Source organism: Pygocentrus nattereri, chromosome 12, assembly GCF_015220715.1.
Source record: "Pygocentrus nattereri isolate fPygNat1 chromosome 12, fPygNat1.pri, whole genome shotgun sequence".
Taxonomy (NCBI): Eukaryota; Metazoa; Chordata; class Actinopteri; order Characiformes; family Serrasalmidae; genus Pygocentrus; species Pygocentrus nattereri.
In genome coordinates this window covers 21767005-21782354 of record NC_051222.1, presented here as the reverse complement: position 1 = coordinate 21782354, position 15350 = coordinate 21767005, and the positions used below count along the sequence as shown (strand labels likewise).

The following is a 15350-nucleotide window of genomic DNA, read 5'->3' as shown; positions in this document are numbered from 1 at the left end:
TGAGAGATGCCGTCAAGCTGAAGAAGGAGTCCTACCGGGCATGGTTGGCCTGTGGGACACCAGAGGCAGCTAGCAGGTATCGACAGGCCAAGCAATCTGCGGCTTCAGTTGTCGCCAAGGCAAAAACCCATGTATGGGAGGAGTTTGGTGAGGCCTTGGAAAGTGACTTTAAGTCGGCTCCGAAAAGATTCTGGCAAACCGTCAGGCGACTCAGAAGGGGAAAGCAGTGTGCCACTAGCACTGTATATAGTGGAGATGGTGTGCTGCTGACTTCGACTGAAGACGTCATTGGGCGGTGGAAGAAGTACTTTGAGGACCTTCTCAATCCCACCGACACGTTCTCCAGTGAGGAGGCTGAGTCTGGGGACATGGGAATAGGCTTGTCCATTACTGAGGCAGAAGTCGCTAAGGTAGTTAAGAAGCTCCTTGGTGGCAAGGCTCCAGGGGTGGATGAGATCCGCCCTGAGTTCCTCAAGGCTCTGGATGTTGTGGGGCTGTCTTGGCTGACACGCCTTTTCAACATTGCGTGGACATCGGGGGCGGTGCCACTGGCTTGGCAGACTGGGGTGGTGGTGCCTCTTTTTAAAAAAGGGGACCGGAGGGTGTGTTCCAACTACAGGGGAATCACACTCCTCAGCCTCCCTGGCAAGGTCTATGCAGGGGTACTGGAGAAGAGAGTCCGGCTTATAGTCGAACCTCGGATCCAGGAGGAACAGTGCGGGTTCCGCCCTGGTCGTGGAACACTGGACCAACTCTTCACCCTCTCCAGGATTCTGGAGGGTTCATGGGAGTTTGCCCAACCAGTCCACATGTGCTTTGTGGATCTGGAGAAGGCATTCGACTGTGTTCCCCGGGGTATTCTGTGGGAGGTGCTTCGGGAGTACGGGGTACATGGCTCTTTGCTACGAGCCATTCAGGCCCTGTACAAACAAAGCAGGAGTTTGGTTCGCATGGCCGGCAGTAAGTCAGACTCGTTCCCAGTGAGAGTTGGACTCTGTCAGGGCTGCCCTTTGTCACCGATTCTATTCATAATTTTTATGGATAGAATTTCTAGGCGCAGTCAAGGGATGGAGGGTGTCCGGTTTGGTGACCTCAGGGTCACATCGCTGCTGTTTGCAGATGATGTGGTCCTATTGGGGACATCAGGCCGCGAACTTCAGCTTTCGCTGGATCGGTTTGCAGCCGAGTGTGAAGCGGCTGGGATGAGAATCAGTACCTCTAAATCCGAGACCATGGTTCTCAGGCGGAAAAGGGTGGAGAGCCCTCTCTGGGTCGGGGATAGGCTCTTGCCTCAAGTGGAGGAGTTCAAGTATCTCGGGGTCTTGTTCACGAGTGATGGTACAAGGGAGCGGGAGATTGACAGGCGGATTGGTGCTGGGTCAGCAGTGATGCAGGCTCTTTACCGGTCTGTTGTGGTAAAGAAAGAGCTGAGCCATAAGGCAAGGCTCTCGATTTACCGGTCGATCTACGTTCCCACCCTCACCTATGGTCATGAGCTTTGGGTAATGACCGAAAGAATAAGATCGCGAATACAAGCGGCCGAAATGAGTTTCCTCCGCAGGGTGTCTGGACTCTCCCTTAGAGATAGGGTGAGAAGTTCAGTCATCCGGGAGGGACTCGGAGTAGAGCCGCTGCTTCTTCACGTCGAGAGGAGCCAGCTGAGGTGGTTCGGGCATCTGGTTAGGATGCCTCCTGGACGCCTCCCTCGGGAGGTGTCACAGGCGAGTCCACCTGGGAGGAGACCCCGGGGAAGACCCAGGACACGCTGGCGCGACTATATCGCCCAGCTGGCCTGGGAGCGCCTCGGAATCCCCCTTGGAGAGCTGGTGGAAGTGGCTGGGGAAAGGGAGGTCTGGGCTTCATTGCTTAGGATGCTGCCCCCACGACCCGAACCCCGGAGAAGCGGAAGATAACGGATGGATGGATGGATGGATTATGCTATATTTCAAGTCAGTTATATAGTTACTTATTATATAGTTTAGTTTTTTATATCTAATGCTTGACATGCTGTGGCAGATGGAGAAGTCCTTTGAAAAGACGTTGATATATCTGTTCTCCTTCCTTAAAGCGACAGTTTGTCCAAAAATATCATTTACATACTTGTCCTGTTACCTCAAATGTAGCTGATCAGCGTGAACATGTTTAATGGCTTATGTTTCCTTCAGTTTTAGACTAATGTTTTCTCTTATCATCACACGTGGCCTCAAATCATGTGTTCAGTAGCTTTTTGGTACAATTTTTGTTTGGGCTCTTTAAAATCATTTTCAGTGGAATTAAAGGATGGTTTAGTTAGTGCTTGGTTTATTTTAAATGTGGACTATGACCATTTATCACTAGTAAAGTGCCAAAAATTGAATGAAAACACATAGTTTGAGAAAAATCTTGTACAGAATGACTTAACCAATTATCCATTTATACTCCTGCATTTAACAATATTATACACAAATAGCATATCACAAACAGAAATTCGAAAGTCTGCCTGCAAAGTCTAAAGCCTGCTATAAAAGTGCCACTTTGTTGACATGTCACAAAATTACAAGGCAGAGAAGGAATAAAGTTCAGTAGGAATGAAGACTTAATTAGCCATTCAAAAGGATTTTTTGTTTTAGAAACTTGCTATGTTTCAGCTACATAATATTCATATATATTTGTTCTTGTATAATATTATTTTACCAAATAAACAAACAAAACGAACTACAGACACTTTTACTGAAATGTAGTTATCGTTATTTTGTTACACTGAGTGAATTTCAGTCTGCAGTGAAATATTTTCACAAACACTGCATTGAGGCCAGACAACATATTGTAGCTGTTAGAACAAAACCTTGTATCTTCATTTTTGACATTTTTCTTTTTTCGGCATCATTTGAAAATACCAGCTGCATAGTGCATTGTGACAAAATTGCATGACAAAGTGCCCAATACAAATGATCAAAAATTACTTGAAGTTAAATATTAGTTCATTAACTTACATACTTACAAGTTATAGGTTTTTTCCTTCTCCTGTGAAGTCACTTTTTTGGAGATATCATTTTTGGCAGCAATAAAATGGACTACACACTAAAAGAAAATGAAGATTACTAGAAAAATTACTTTTGTGCATCTAAAAGTCATGGATGGAGCTCAACCTGATCAGCAATCATGATAAGATTTGTAATTCACTATAATATTTTCAGTCAGCTCTTGTTATGTGGTTTCTGATACTGAAAGACTCTGTTATCTATAAAAATGCACAAAAAGCACAGGCAAAATTTGAGTTTCAAGATGGATACTACTACCGTTTTTCATCCATCCATCATGGATCCTTCTCCAGGGTTCGGGTCGCGGGGGCAGCATCTTAAGCAATGAGGCCCAGACCTCCTTTTCCCCAGCCACTTCCACTAGTTCTCTGGGGGGGGATTCCGAGGCGCTCCCAGCTGGGCAATATAGTCACGCCAGCGTGTCCTGGGTCTTCCCTGGGGTCTCCTCCCTGGTGGACTTGCCTGTGACACCTCACGAGGGAGGCGTCCAGGAGGCATCCTAACCAGATGCCCGAAAGACCTCAACTGGCTCCTCTCGACGTGAAGAAGCAGCGGCTCTACTCCGAGTCCCTCCCGGATGACCGAACTTCTCACCCTATCTCTAAGGGAGAATCCAGACACCCTGTGGAGGAAACTCATTTCGGCTGCTTGTATTCGCGATCTTATTCTTTCGGTCAAAGCTCATGACCATAGGTGAGGGTAGGAACGTAGATTGACCAGTAAATCGAGAGCTTTGCCTTGTGGCTCAGCTCCTTCTTTACCACAACAGACCGGTAAAGAGCCTGCATCACTGCTGACCCAGCACCAATCCGCCTGTCAATCTCCCACTCCCTTGTACCATCACTCATGAACAAGACCCTGAGATACTTAAACTCCTCCACTTGAGGCAAGAGCTTATCCTAGACGCAGAGAGGGGTCTCCACCCTTTTCCGCCTGAGAACCATGGTCTCAGATTTAGAGGTACTGATTCTCATCTCGGCCGCTTCACACTCAGCTGCAAACCGATCCAGCGAAAGCTGAAGTTCACGGCTTGATGTCCCCAATAGGACCACATCCTCTGCAAACAGCATCGATGTCACCTTGAGGTCACCAAACCAGACACCCTCCATGAATAGATTGTGAATAGAATCGGTGATGAAGGGCATCCCTGACGGAGTCCAACTCTCACTGGGAACGAGTCTGACTTACTGCCGGCCATGCGAACCAAGCTCCTGCTTTGTTTGTACAGGGCCTGAATGGCTCGTAGCAAATAGCCATGTACCCCGTACTACCTAAGCACCTCCCACAGAATACCCCGGGGAACACAGTCGAATGCCTTCTCCAGATCCACAAAGCACATGTGGACTGGTTGGGCAAACTCCCATGAGCCCTCCAGAATCCTGGAGAGGGTGAAGAGTTGGTCCAGTGTTCCATGACCAGGGCGGAACCCGCAATGCTCCTCCGGAATCCGAGGTTCAACTATAAGCCTGACTCTCTTCTCCAGTACCCCTGCATAGACCTTACCAGGGAGGCTGAGGAGTGTGATTCCTCTGTAGTTGGAACACACCCTCCGGTATTCCTTCCACCGCCAAGGGGACTCATGTAACCTCTTCGGGCTGGGCCCGGCAAAGGGCACTATGAGTTAATGCCCGGCCACCAGACGCGTGCTGGCGAGCCCCTCCCTCCAGGCCTGGCTCCAGGGTGGGGCCCCGGTAACCCTGATCCGGGCAGGGTACACAAGTCCCGTTCTTTCATTATTTTCATAGGGGGAATTTTGGATCACTCTTTGTCTGACCTGTCACCTAGGACCAGTTTGCCATGGGAGACCCTACCAGGAGCTTTGCTCCAGACAACATAGCTCCTAGGATCATTCAAGCACGCAAACCCTTCCACCACGATAAGGTGGTGATCCATGGAGAGGTACTACCGTTTTTATTTTAGAAAAATAAAGGAAATCCAGTGGGGTCCGAGACTTCTTAATTAACCTCTTGGACCGCCTTGATGTCTCAAAATCAAAATTCTGGGGTGCCCCTTTAAATAATTCATATTCTTTATAAACATTTTCAATGCATAAATGTCCTGACATGTCATGCAACTGACAAATAAGCTTGAAACTTGATACTTGAACCACCTCACAGGGAACTATGTGTAATATTCTTAACTACCTAGAGATGCAGCACTGGTCTGCCTCAGGGTGGTGCTGTAGCAAAATGGTTCACTCAGTTAGTCCTTCATAGTATGATAGGTATGCTCAGGATACCTCTGAAAAACTTAACAGTATGCCACAGCTAATTTGTAAATCTGAAAACTTGCCTGATTTCCCAAGAGACTGGTGGAAAGAATGAACTACTTATTCATTACTCACTTCCAAAACCAAAGACAAAAGAGGAGAGGTGTAAGATCCCAATAAAAATTTGGAAGACCAAACTAGAACAGAGCATTTTCAAAAGAAAAATTGGTAGTTTTTTTTGCCATTAAAGCTGGCACCAGTGCCACTATGGCAAGTGAGACAGCAGCCCGCCAGTGCTGGAGAAATCAGTCAACATGGGACAACCTGAATATCAGGGAGTATTTTGCAGAATGTCCATGCTTCAAATGTTTGTCTGTTTATAGAGACAACATTATGTCAAACAGTGTCAGAAACCACATAGGCAATTCTGTTTGTGGCACCAAGCATGTCTTTTATGACTTTTTGCATGTGGAGTGAGGAGAAATTGGATTTTTTTTTACTGATCTATTCCTTCATACTGAAGCAAATGTAGACACCATTTGATTTTTTTTAGATATAACATGCAACAAAATGTAAAAATACCTCTAAATAAAACAAACTGGATCAACTGGATCTGGACGCAGTGCTCCTTTCTAAATGGTCTGGGAAAAGTAGTATTTGTGGTTATTCTCCAATTAGGTAAACATTCAAAATTCTAAAGCTACAGATAGACTGACTCTTATGAACTCTTGTGCTGAGTCACAAGTAAAAGAACCGGCACTTGAATATGAAGGAAATTTTAAAACATGCTAATATCTTATCACTAACTGTGAACTCACCACTTTCTTTTTCTCTCTCACTTTTTTTTCCAGAGAGAAGAACAGACAAGGTCGCTGCAAGCCCGAGTAAGTACACATGCAGCTGTTGCAATGCATGCTTCTCTTCTCAGTAATGGAAAACCAGTAGCACGGAAAGTTAATATCCACCAGAGCTTCTCATGCCCCCAGCTCTAGTTCTGAGTATTAGGGCCTTTGAACTAGTCCATGAGGTCTTCATACTTCACATTTTCTCATGAAAGAACAGCTTAGTGAAAATACTTTTGTATTAGGAGTTAAGATGTTAAGATTTCTATGTTGAGCACATTGTAGTGGGATTCAGGGGGACTGGACATGTCTGAACATTTTTAGGATTATGTTTATGCTTTGGTAAAATGGAGGTCCCTTGAAAAGTAGATTGAGAACCACTTTGTGTTTTTGTGTTAATGACAACATCCCTCTTTATGTTACAGTGCCAGTGAAAGGTTTGGACACATGACAGGCTTATGCTTAAAGGAAAATTCCACCAATTTTCCATTATTATGTGTTATGATGGAAACAAAGTTATTCAGAGTGGTTTAATGTGAAATGTGCCATTCTAGAGAACCTTACCGTTTCAGAATTGTTCACAGTGGTGGTGATAGGAACCAGACAGCTGAAGATGAGAATCTGCCTCACAGACAGTTATTACATGAAATGGTTATGAATGTGCTGCCTGAAGCCTGAGACATTGTGTTTTGTTTTGTTTTTTTTTCTTCAGATTTACTACTATTTTACAATTATCAACAGTAGATATAAAAACTCAGAAGACTCTTTTGGGTTCAGTGGTGGATTGGATAGTAAATAAAATGGCTATATTTGTGTTGTAAACATTGTGACCCCAGTGCTCATCACCACCACCAGAAATCAGTTAGTCAGTTAGTAACCATTCTAAATGACTTTGTTTACATCTCATCAATTTAGGAATAATTCCCCTGAAATTTGTTTCCAAGATAAAAAGAAACGATGGAGTTAATGCCTGTGTATGAAGGCTGTTTCATACTAACTGCCAACAAAGACAATGTAGGGCTTCTTTTTGATGGATATTCTGATTTGGTTGTATTTGTTTGTTTGTTTAGTCGTGTGTTATCTGGCGGATCGTGATGAATTGAGGAGCCGTGTGATAGAGTGGCTGCAGACCGAGGTGGTTCCTGACGGCTGGTTCACAAAAGGCTCCAACTTCTCAGACATCCTGCTCAAGTACTTCCAGGTATCTGTGTCTGTGTGTGCATTCTGTTTCATTCACTTTTTAGGAACCCCACAAATGTCCCCAGTTATGGTGTAGAAATGCATCGATATACAGTGCCTTGTATGAGTATACAATACCCTTAAGCCATCACATTCATCTGGATTACAAATGACATGTAAACAGATTTTTCCAGCCAGTATTTTTATTGCAAACCAATATGCTCTTAAAGTCAAAGTAAACATTATTTGGAAGTAGATCTTTAAAAAATTATCAGAAAATTGCTGCTTGTATAATTAGTTTTAAACATGATGAAATTGATTACCTATTCAGAAGAATAATCTTGTCAGCCATTAAGACCTGTTGTTTGAGTGTATGGCAGGGGTGGACCTCTCAAGCTGTTTTCAAATGTAAAAATCCAACAAAAAAGGTATGATATATTGCTGTATTGTCATCTGTACTGGGCTACAGAGTGTATATAAGTAATCTGGTCATCTTCTAAGTCAAAATAATCTAATTATAATAATATATATGTGTGTGTGTGTGTGTGTGTGTGTGTGTGTGTGTGTGTGTGTAATGAAATTTGGGACAATGACACAGTACAAGTACAAATAAAGAAAGAAATTCTCTTTGGCAGCCACAGTAGTATTTTGCAATAGCAGTCAATATTTAGGCATAGCGGAGGGCCCAAGGGCATGTAGCAATAGCACAGCTGGGCAGGTGTGGATGCATGTGTATGTACAGACGAGGGCAGAGGAGGATGAGTGGTGACTGGATAATTCATTCATCCATTTCAGTGACCTTCAGACTGCTTGCTTTGACATCCATTTTAGGTCTTACATGTTTTTAAAGCAAAGGCAGCAAAGTCTGCGTAGAGACTGTTTGGAAATAGACACTCGGACAGACGTTTAGAATATTTGGCATTTGTTTAGACAGCATGATGATGTGGAATTTAACTTCATGCACTTAAGTGTGGGTCCACAGATGTTATGCGGTTAAACTTTACTTTAAATGTACTATTATTTATTGCTGAAGTACAAGCAGATTTTATTAAGTGGCTTGATTTACAGGTACACATCCATGTTGGGTATGGAAAAGTGTGAATTCAGATTCAGTGGAAATCAGATTGTGGAGTTGGAGCTCTCTGTGTGCACCAGTGTTTCTATCACTATATAAAAAAAATAGTTCCATGCTTTGCTTATTAATTGATGTATTGTGATTATTTCTAAGTGAACGCTCCCAAATTCAGAATGGAATTTACATCACCATGTAAATCCTTATTGTTGATTGGTTTAGTAAGACTAACACTAAAAACAAATTATGAAGAGCATTACTACAAACTATGTTTTCTTGCTGCAAATGGTAGTTTGTATCACACCAACAAAAAATCAAAGAGTTTCTGGCTTTAGATTATGATCATGGACATATCAAAATAAAATAAAGTAAAAAATAAATGGGACTACAGAATCAAGAAATTGTTATTAATGGAGATAATAAAATATGCTTTTTGGCTCAAGATTAAATTGTTAAGGTGACACTAAATAATCCGTAGCTGAAGAAACATCTGCTTTCATTGATCTTATACTTTAAATTTTTCTCAGTATGTCTTTGATGGGCTTGCTCTCTTGGTGGGGCTGTGCGATTGTTTTTATATCAAACTGGCAGTTTGAAAGACTGCAATTAGCAAACTGCAATTTTAATTATATCCTACACTGTATTTAATGTTATTTTAAGTTTTAAATGTGGAAATGTAACCTAGAAACACGGAGCTTGTGAGCTGGCAATCTGGCACACTATTTTCAGGATTCATTCATCAAGCCTGAAAAATCAGATGTGCTAGTCTAAGACAACTGCTCTGTTGTATTAATATGGAGCATCTCTGACAGCCTCCATTTAAAACATGTAATTTGTTTTCCAATTCAAAACAATAACTACTGTACTAAACCACCCTCCCATAGATATCTCAAGCTATTTTCAAATCTTCTATATTAAAAGCCTGGAGATTAATTTATAGAAAATAATCACATTTAAATCACACAATCACAATATCTGTCAAAAAAATTGCAACTTGTTATTTTAACTGTTCAGCCCTATGTCTTGGCACTGCTTATGTAAGTCATTAAGCATACTGTCTTAAAAAAACCCACTCACACATGCACACACACTTGGACTGGGTGACACCAGAATGTTTATCAGTGTAATCTTTGTAACTTGCACCTGACAGTCTATAACAACATGCAATAAAGTTAAAAGCAGTAGCTTTGCAGCTTTAGTACCAGCTGCTACATGAAAGGGCTCTGGCCCTTTGGAACGATACACAGTTCAGTCTGACAACGTGTCTGTTTTGCTTTTGTGTCTGACGTTTTACATTGATATAGGATCGGTTTTCCCTACACCAATACCCTACATTCCATCCTTGGTGATTATAAAAGAAATAGCTGGTCTCAGATCCATGTACAAATTCGTTTGTGCTAAAGCTATTGGCTAACAGGCCATATTTTGAAGAGGTTGGTTTTTGTCTCTTATCTTCAAACATATGAGTGTCCAAAAGGCTGTGGTCATGTTTACCTGACTAAAGAGCGCTTTCCCAAACACAAGAGGAGTCTACAGTAGCCCTAGAAGTAACTAAAACAGTACAAATCCTATAAAGATCAAATAAACCCCTATTTAAAGCACTATTTTCAATCAAAACCTGAACAATAGATCAGTAAAATGTCAAATGTACACAGTTTTCACTTACCCCAAATGTCTGGTGTCTGAAGCTTGCTTCTTTATTTTGAGTTTTAGACTGAAGCTATGAAGCTAATTTGGTTAACAAATAATGCAAGCTATTCCCTCAGAATTAGCATTGTGCCAACTGCATATTTAAATCATAACACATTTGCCTTAGACTGTTTCGAGTTAAGTAATAGCAAGTAGGCCTGCTTTAGTGCTTTCTGATTTTAGTTATGAGCATCGGATAACTGGAAACAGTAGTAGCCGCCCTGCACCCTGAATTTTGTTCACACTCCAATATTTAGCATGTAGTTTGCTGATGCTAATTGTTGGTCATGGGGTTCCATTGCTTCTTAGCTTCATTAGCCTCATAGCTCAAGTTCAAGACTAAGGAAACAAATTTCTTAGCTGATTGATTACATTTGGATTAAGGGGAGAACTGTGTTAATGTACAATCTAAGTAAAAATGCAAGAAAGCATGAAATGTTTCATTTCTTTTTGTTTTATCTCCCTACAGAACTATGATAACGGAGATGCAAAACTGGACTCCACAGAGTTCCTCAAGTTCATCCAGCACAATGAGACAGCCATCAATATTACCTCGTACACAGATGAGGAAAACAATCGCCTGCTGAGGTAAGTCTCTCTCCCACATACTTACACTGTTTTCTGTTTCTCACTGCTGATACTTTGGGGTTTTTTCCTCATGCTGTCTCAGTGAGATTTTTATTGCTACTGTACCCATTTTGGCTTTCTTATTAAGGGTTTGGTCCCAAATCTCTGTAAAGCTGCCTTCAGACAACATCTGCTGTGAAAAACGTTGCAGAAATGAAAATGAACACTTTTTAAGAGGAGAATTCTTTGGAGAATACATGGAAAATCTCAGGTTTAGCACCTCCCATATATGCTACATTTTTTTTTTTAATTTTGGTTCTGTAAATCAGTCTATTATCCAGCTATATACGTTACAGATAGAGCTGGTAAACCTAGTTTTGGACTAAATTGCATTTGAAATACTTTGTGGTGTAGGCATATTCAAATTTGAATCAATCCATCCATCCATCCATCCATCCATCCATCCATCATCTTCTGCTTCTCCGGGGTTCGGGTCGCGGGGGCAGCATCTTAAGCAATGAGGCCCAGACCTCCCTTTCCCCAGCCACAGCCACGTCCACTAGCTCTCCGGGGGGGATTCCAAGGCGCTCCCAGGCCAGCTGGGCAATATAGTCACACCAGTGTGTCCTGGGTCTTCCCTGGGGTCTCCTCCCTGGTGGACATGCCTGTGACACCTCAATAGGGAGGCGTCCAGGAGGCATCCTAACGAGATCCCCGAACCACCTCATCTGGCTCCTCTCGACGTGAAGAAGCAGCGGCTCTACTCCGAGTCCCTCACGGATGACCGAATTCCTCACCCTATCTCTAAGGGAGAGTCCAGACACCCTGCGGAGGAAACTCATTTCGGCCGCTTGTATTCGCGATCTTATTCTTTCGGTCATTACCCAAAGCTCATGACCATAGGTGAGGGTAGGAACATAGATCGACCGGTAAATCGAAAGCTTTGCCTTGTGGCTCAGCTCTTTCTTTACCACAACAGACCGGTAAAGAGCCCGCATCTCTGCTGACCCAGCACCAATCCACCTGTCAATCTCCCGCTCCCTTGTACCATCACTCATGAACAAGACCCCGAGATACTTAAACTCCTCCACTTGAGGCAAGAGCCTATCCCTGACCCAGAGAGGGCTCTCCACCCTTTTCTGCCTGAGAACCATGGTCTCGGATTTGGAGGTACAAACCGATCCAGCGAAAGCTGAAGTTCACAGCCTGATGTCCCCAATAGGACCACATCATCTGCAAACAGCAACGATGTGACCTTGAGGTCACCAAACCTGACACCCTCCGTCCCCTGACTGCGCCTAGAAATTCTATCCATAAAAATTATGAATAGAATCGGTGACAAAAGGGCATCCCTGACAGAGTCCAACTCTCACTGGGAACGAGCCTGACTTACTGCTGGCCATGCGAACCAAACTCCTGCTTTGTTTGTACAGAGCCTAAATGGCTCGTAGCAAAGAGCCATGTACCCTGTACTACCTAAGCACCTCCCACAGAATACCCCGGGGAACACAGTCGAATGCCTTCTCCAGATCCACAAAGCACATGTGGACTGGTTGGGCAAACTCCCATGAGCCCGCCAGAATCCTGGAGAGGGTGAAGAGTTGGTCCAGTGTTCCATGACCAGGGCGGAACCCGCACTGCTCCTCCTGAATCCGAGGTTCGACTATAAGCCGGACTCTCTTCTCCAGTACCCCTGCATAGACCTTACCAGGGAGGCTGATGAGTGTGATTCCCCTGTAGTTGGAACACACCCTCCGGTCCCCATTTTTGAAAAGAGGCACCACCTCTGCGAATCCAGTGGCACCGCCCCCGATGTCCACGCAATGTTGAAAAGGCATGTCAGCCAAGACAGCCCCACAACATCCAGAGCCTTGAGGAACTCGGGACGAATCTCATCCACCCCTGGAGCCTTGCCACCAAGGAGCTTTTTAACTACCTTAATGACTTCGGCCTCAGTAATGGACGAGCCTATTCCTGTGTCTCCAGACTCTGCCTCCTCACTGTAGAATGTGTCGGTGGGATTGAGAAGGTCCTCAAAGTATCCCTTCCACCGCCCAATGACGTCTTCAGTCGAAGTCAGCAGCACACCATCTCCACTATATACAGTGCTAGTGGCACACTGCTTTCCCCTTCTGAGTCGCCTGACGGTTTGCCAGAATCTTTTCAGAGCCGACTTAAAGTCACTTTCCAAGGCCTCACCAAACTCTTCCCACACCCGAGTTTTTGCCTTGGCGATGACTGAAGCCGCAGATCGCTTGGCCTGTTGATACCTGCCAGCTGCCTCTGGTGTCCCACAGGCCAACCATGCCCGGTAGGACTCCTTGTTCAGCTTGATGGCATCTCTCACCTGGGGTGTCCACCACCGGGTTCAAGGATTACCACCCGACAGGCACCTACTACCTTGCGGCCACAGCTACAGTCAGCCACTTCAACAATGGAGGAGCGGAACATGGCCCATTCTGAGTCAATGTCCCCCACCTCCCCTGATATCTGGTCAAAGTTCTGACGGAGGTGTGAGTACCGGGCAGGGTACACAAGTCCCGTTCTTTCATTATTTTCATAGGGGGAATTTTGGATCACTCTTTGTCTGACCTGTCACCTAGGACCAGTTTGCCATGGGAGACCCTACCAGGAGCTTTGCTCCAGACAACATAGAGCTCCTAGGATCATTCAAGCACACAAACCCCTCCACCACAATAAGGTGGTGATCCATGGAGAGGTGAATTAATTCAGTATTTACTAATTTCATCCATGCAGTTTTTATTATGACTTTAATTAAAACAGGTTGGCAGTTTCCTTTGGATCATATGAACGTTCTCTAACACCTTTTAGTTTAAAAATAACTAAACTCTTTGAACTTTGGTATTGATTAGGTAAAAACAGTGTCAAGTTCTCTTATCTGCCACTCTACAGTGATGCAAAGTTTTATTTGAACAGCCTTGCCTAAATTTACGAAACTCACAACCTTGATATGTGAGCTCGGCCTTGCTGATCTGCTTGAGGGATTACACAAGTAATAGAGCCTCTGCTAGCACATTTTGCTGCAGGAAAGGAACGAACAGAGTGATTTAATACAGTGTTAATCGAGTTTGATTCCCTCCGCCATCCATGGTCAGGAGTCCTGGCAGGCATAACAGGCCTCTCTATCTCTGGGTGGGTAGGGTGGTCCTCCCTCTCTTCCAGTATTAGGTAATGTGGGAGTCTGTTAACTGATGTAACAGAATTGGCAGTTAGCATTCTTTTCTGAGCAAAGTGAACTGTCCAATAACTTTGCACTAGTGGCAGTTCAACAAGATGAGTGTCATATGTCTTGGAGGAAGCTTGGTAGCCTAGCTAGCGGGTGGGAATTGAACATGACTAAATTGGCAAGAAAGTTGGATAAATGTCTAAAAAAAAAAAAAAAAAAAAGGTGTTAATGCTTTTGTTTATATCTGCTAATTCTAATTCAGTGCAGTCATGGGCTGGAGGTTAGGGAACCAGCCTCCTGACTGGAAGGTCGTCGGTTTGATCCCCAGAGCCGACAGCACATGACTGAGGTGTCCTTGAGCAAGACACCTAACCCCCAACTGCTCCCCGGGCGCTGAGGATTGGGCTGCCCACCGCTCCGGGCAAGTGTGCTCATTGCCCCTAGTGTGTGTGTGCTCACTATGTGGTGTTTCACTTCACGGATGGGTTAAATGTGGAGGTGAAATTTCCACATTGTGGGACTAATAAGGGTCTCTTAATCTTAATGTTCATAGATACTGGTATGTCACACAGTGACAAGTCTATGCCAGGTTGTACAATGCTAACTGAGGGTATAAGCTTCCTTTACTTGCTTGCTACATCAGCCTCATAGTTTCAGTGTAGAAGTAAAGAAGCAAACTTGAGATACCAGTCTTGCCTGAGTCCGCCTTGTCCAAACGAATGATTAGAAAAATGAGCTAAACATACTAAGCATACAAAATCGACCCTATACCAACAGAGAATATGATGCAGAGAGTATATTAAAATAAACAGAAGATATGCTCTTACACTGAATAGATTCCTAGCAATAGTTAACTCCAGCAACATTATCACTATTGCCTGTCTTATCTGTGAAGAAGTAAAACACAGATAACCACAGAGTTTATGACAACTAATGATCTGAACTAGCTCTTCTCAGACAAAAATTTTCTTTCAGAGTTTGTAAGATTATGTGCTGGTTTTGGATTTTTATATGGTTTGCTTTTTATGTTTGTGTCCCCATGATAAACATGAACTACACCCATAGTTCCTAACTGTTTAATGACTACTGTTACTACTTGCTTTTGTCCTACTTAAGAATGATCATTACTAATTACTGCCTCAAAACTGGCTTGCTGACTTAAAAACATGTCTAGAATAGGTTCTATTTATATGTTATTATATGCTATTATATGATTTCTACAGTTTTACTTCACTAAAAAGTGAGATTTCTCTTAGATTTACAGTGTAAGCTGACAAACAGCAAAATATGTTTTTCATTGTCTTTTTTGCTATTTTCTTTTACCAAGGAATCTATTTATTTAATGTTCTATAGGAGAATACATTAAGGTGTGTGTGTGTGTGTGTGTGTGTGTGTGTGTGTGTGTGTGTGTGTGTGTTTAAATGAGTGTGCGTGTGTGTATCTGTATTTTTGTATTAGGAGCTTGTGTGTGGATGCCCTGATTGAGCTCTCAGATGAGAATGCTGATTGGAAACTGAGTTTTGAGGAGTTTCTCAACTGCCTCAAGCCTGACTTCAACCCCCCAGAGAAGAGTAAGCAACCTACT

At 43.4% G+C, this 15350-nt stretch overlaps 1 protein-coding gene across 1 annotated transcript in view; it reads left to right on the top strand.

Annotated features, from left to right (window-relative positions):
- fstl1a (follistatin-like 1a) overlaps nucleotides 1–15350 on the top strand; it is a 46716-nt gene that overhangs the window by 23677 nt on the left and 7689 nt on the right. The window contains exons 5-8 of the mRNA XM_017699002.2: nucleotides 6081–6113; nucleotides 7142–7272; nucleotides 10481–10599; nucleotides 15224–15336. Coding sequence (XP_017554491.1) covers nucleotides 6081–6113; nucleotides 7142–7272; nucleotides 10481–10599; nucleotides 15224–15336 — 396 coding nt within the window. The remainder of the gene's footprint in view (nucleotides 1–6080; nucleotides 6114–7141; nucleotides 7273–10480; nucleotides 10600–15223; nucleotides 15337–15350) is intronic.